The sequence below is a fragment of the Psammomys obesus genome, unplaced genomic scaffold, assembly GCF_907164565.1.
Source record: "Psammomys obesus unplaced genomic scaffold, mPsaObe1.curated_primary_1811, whole genome shotgun sequence".
NCBI classification, from domain to species: Eukaryota; Metazoa; Chordata; class Mammalia; order Rodentia; family Muridae; genus Psammomys; species Psammomys obesus.
Window position 1 is genome coordinate 276,804 of NW_026590269.1, and position 2,724 is coordinate 279,527.

Sequence of the window (2,724 nt, forward strand, 5' to 3'; positions counted from 1 at the left end):
CTCTCTGGGACCTGCACCTCATAGGGAGTGTTCACAAATTCAGGAGCATTGTCATTGATGTCCAGGATCAGGATTCGAACCATGGTTGTACCTGACCTAGGAGGAGACCCTCCATCCACTGCCGTGAGGGTTAAGCTCAGTTCTTCCTGCTCCTCTCTGTCCAGGGCTCTGTCCTGCACCAACTCTGGGTATTTCTTTCCTTCACTGTTATTTCGAGTGAGGACATGAAAATGAGAGTTGGGGCTGACTGTGTACTGTTGAAGCCCGTTGCTCCCCACATCCAAATCCTGGGCTAATTTCATTGAAAACCGTGCTCCTGGCTGGCTGTTTTCCGGTATTTTCAAGAGCAATTTTCCATCTTTGAATTCTGGTGAATGATCATTTATGTCCTGGATCAATAATTCTCCTTGAAAATATTGCACTGGCTTTTCAAGAGACACCTGGAAATGCAGCACACAAGGGTCCACAGAGCCACACAGCTCTTCCCGGTCTAGTTTTTCCCTCAGAAGCAAATCCCCAGTCTCAGGATCCAGCAGCAACCGCTGCTTGAAATCATCAGACACCACCCTTGCAGACCTGACAGCCAGCTCCCCAGATCCCAGTTCCAGATCCTTGGCCAGATGGGCTACAAAGGAGCCACTTTCTGTTTCCTCCAAGACAGAGTACCGAATTGTCGCCTCACTGCAAACTTGAACCAATACCATCATAAAAATAAAAGCCATTACTTGCCTGTTGGGGCGAATTCTCTCCAGCTTCTCCATGATGGGGCAGTGAGTGCTTGCATCCAATCCTTTAGCAGTCTCCAAACGCTTTGAAACACTGAACTCTAATTTTTTTTCTTTAGAGGAATCTTCACAACGTTGCTCTTAATCTTACATTAATCCATTATATCCTTGCCCAAAGCCCTCCATAGCTCCGTAGTGCTGGCAAAGCTCTTTTGTGCCTGGGTCTTTTGTTTTGTATTGCAAGGAGCAATTCCGGGTATTTTCGTGCTTATTAATCACAACCTTAGCCTGCAGCGCCACCCTGTGTCTTCTTGGGGAAACTGTTGTAGTTCTCGTTGTAAGCCAAAATACCTTCATGTCCAAAAAACACCTTTTTTATTTTCCAAATTAATGTCACATTTAAAATGTATGTAGCTTTTTCTTTGCCAACGTTGTTATTGCCTTATATCACATAATTGGTAAGGTCACCCACTACCATTTATACGAAGAATCATTAACACAAACTAGAAGACAGCTTGTCTTCCCACATATACTTTTAAGTTTTTAAAAATCAGGTAGGTAAAACAGAAAATCATATTTCTACAAGTTATTTCTCACTGTCCTAAAAAAAAAAGCAAAGTTACATGTTTAATAGCAACAGTTTGTATCGTTAGTGTACGTTACTACAAAGGGAGTTACCTTTTGAAATACACCAATGCACAGATACTGCTGCATAGATCAGATTAATCAGCTGGCCACCCGAGTGACATATCTGCAAACAGAATACTGCACACTACGGAAGGCAAACTGAAACGAAAATTCAATTAGGGAAGAATTGCCTTTGAAGGATCAAGTTAATTTTATGTTTTAAATAGAGTCTAAATATAGCAACTGCTCATTCAGAACAGGAATTTTAGGTTTTATGTTACTGTTGTTGAATATTGTCAAAATTGTGCATTTATTGCCTGAAGTCAGTATTTGTGTGTGTGTGTGTGTGTGTGTGTGTGTGTGTTTTGTTTTGATACAGGGTTTCTTCATGTAGCCCTAGCTGTCCTGGAACTCACTATATAGACTAGGAAAGCTTCTAACACACAAAGATCCACTTTTATCTGCCTCCTGAATATTGGGATTAAAAGCATGTGCTACCCACAGCTCTCCATGTTGTTTTCACTCATCAATTACTTTATAAAAATAGTTTCACAGGTTCACATGTCTAACACCTTAAAAGACACCATAATAGCTGTGAAGAAGATGACATTTTCTGAAAATTTGGCTTCATAAAGCAAATGCAGAATCGTAAGCCCCAAGGTGGGTTGGACCTAGGTCAAACACATTTTTAGAATTTGAATAGAACTTCTAAACTTCTACCGATGTTTGACAAGGTTGAACCAGCCTTCTTTTCTTTTTCTTCTTTCTTTATTTTTCTTTTTTCTTCTCTCTGTCTTTCTCTCTCTTTCCCCTTCTTAACACCCAAACTTCAGTTTCTCCTCCTATTTCTCCCAGTCCCCCACCTCTGCTCCCATCTACTACTCCCATTTCTCTTCAGAAAAGGGCTGGCATTCCATGGATATCAACAAAGTTGATATCTTATCAAAGTTGGAGTAAGACTAGACACCTCCCTTAGTATTGACAATGGGTGCGTGAGACAACCTTCTTAATTAAGACTTAGATCCACTAAAACCTGAGTACAAATTACCATGAGACCTCCAATCTCTCTTTTAAAAACAATTAAAGCCAGGAGAGTATGAAGGAACTTCCAAACGATGGTAATTAACTAAAAACATCATGACTGAGGCCATAAAAAAGGACTAGACAGGTTCAATGTTTGTTCTCTCCCCTAGGACACAGAGATTCATAACTACACTGAAAGACTGCCAGTGAAAGAGAAATCAAAAGTAAGAAACAGCAATTGTGAAGTAAGCACGAGTTGCTATGACAATATGCCAAGTAGAAATGTTTAAAGGAGAAAAGAAAAGAAGAAGAAGAAGAAGAAGAAGAAGAAGAAGAAGAAGAAGAAGAA

At 40.3% G+C, this 2,724-nt stretch overlaps 1 protein-coding gene across 1 annotated transcript in view; it reads right to left on the minus strand.

The window, feature by feature from the left end:
* The window catches only part of LOC129676413 (protocadherin beta-6-like), a 34,322-nt gene extending 33,497 nt beyond the window's left edge, over positions 1-825 (minus strand). Inside the window, exon 1 of the mRNA XM_055606755.1 lies at positions 18-825. Within this exon, the coding sequence (XP_055462730.1) occupies positions 18-761 (744 nt within the window). The 5' untranslated portion in view covers positions 762-825. The remainder of the gene's footprint in view (positions 1-17) is intronic.
* Between the last annotated feature and the right edge of the window lie 1,899 nt (positions 826-2,724).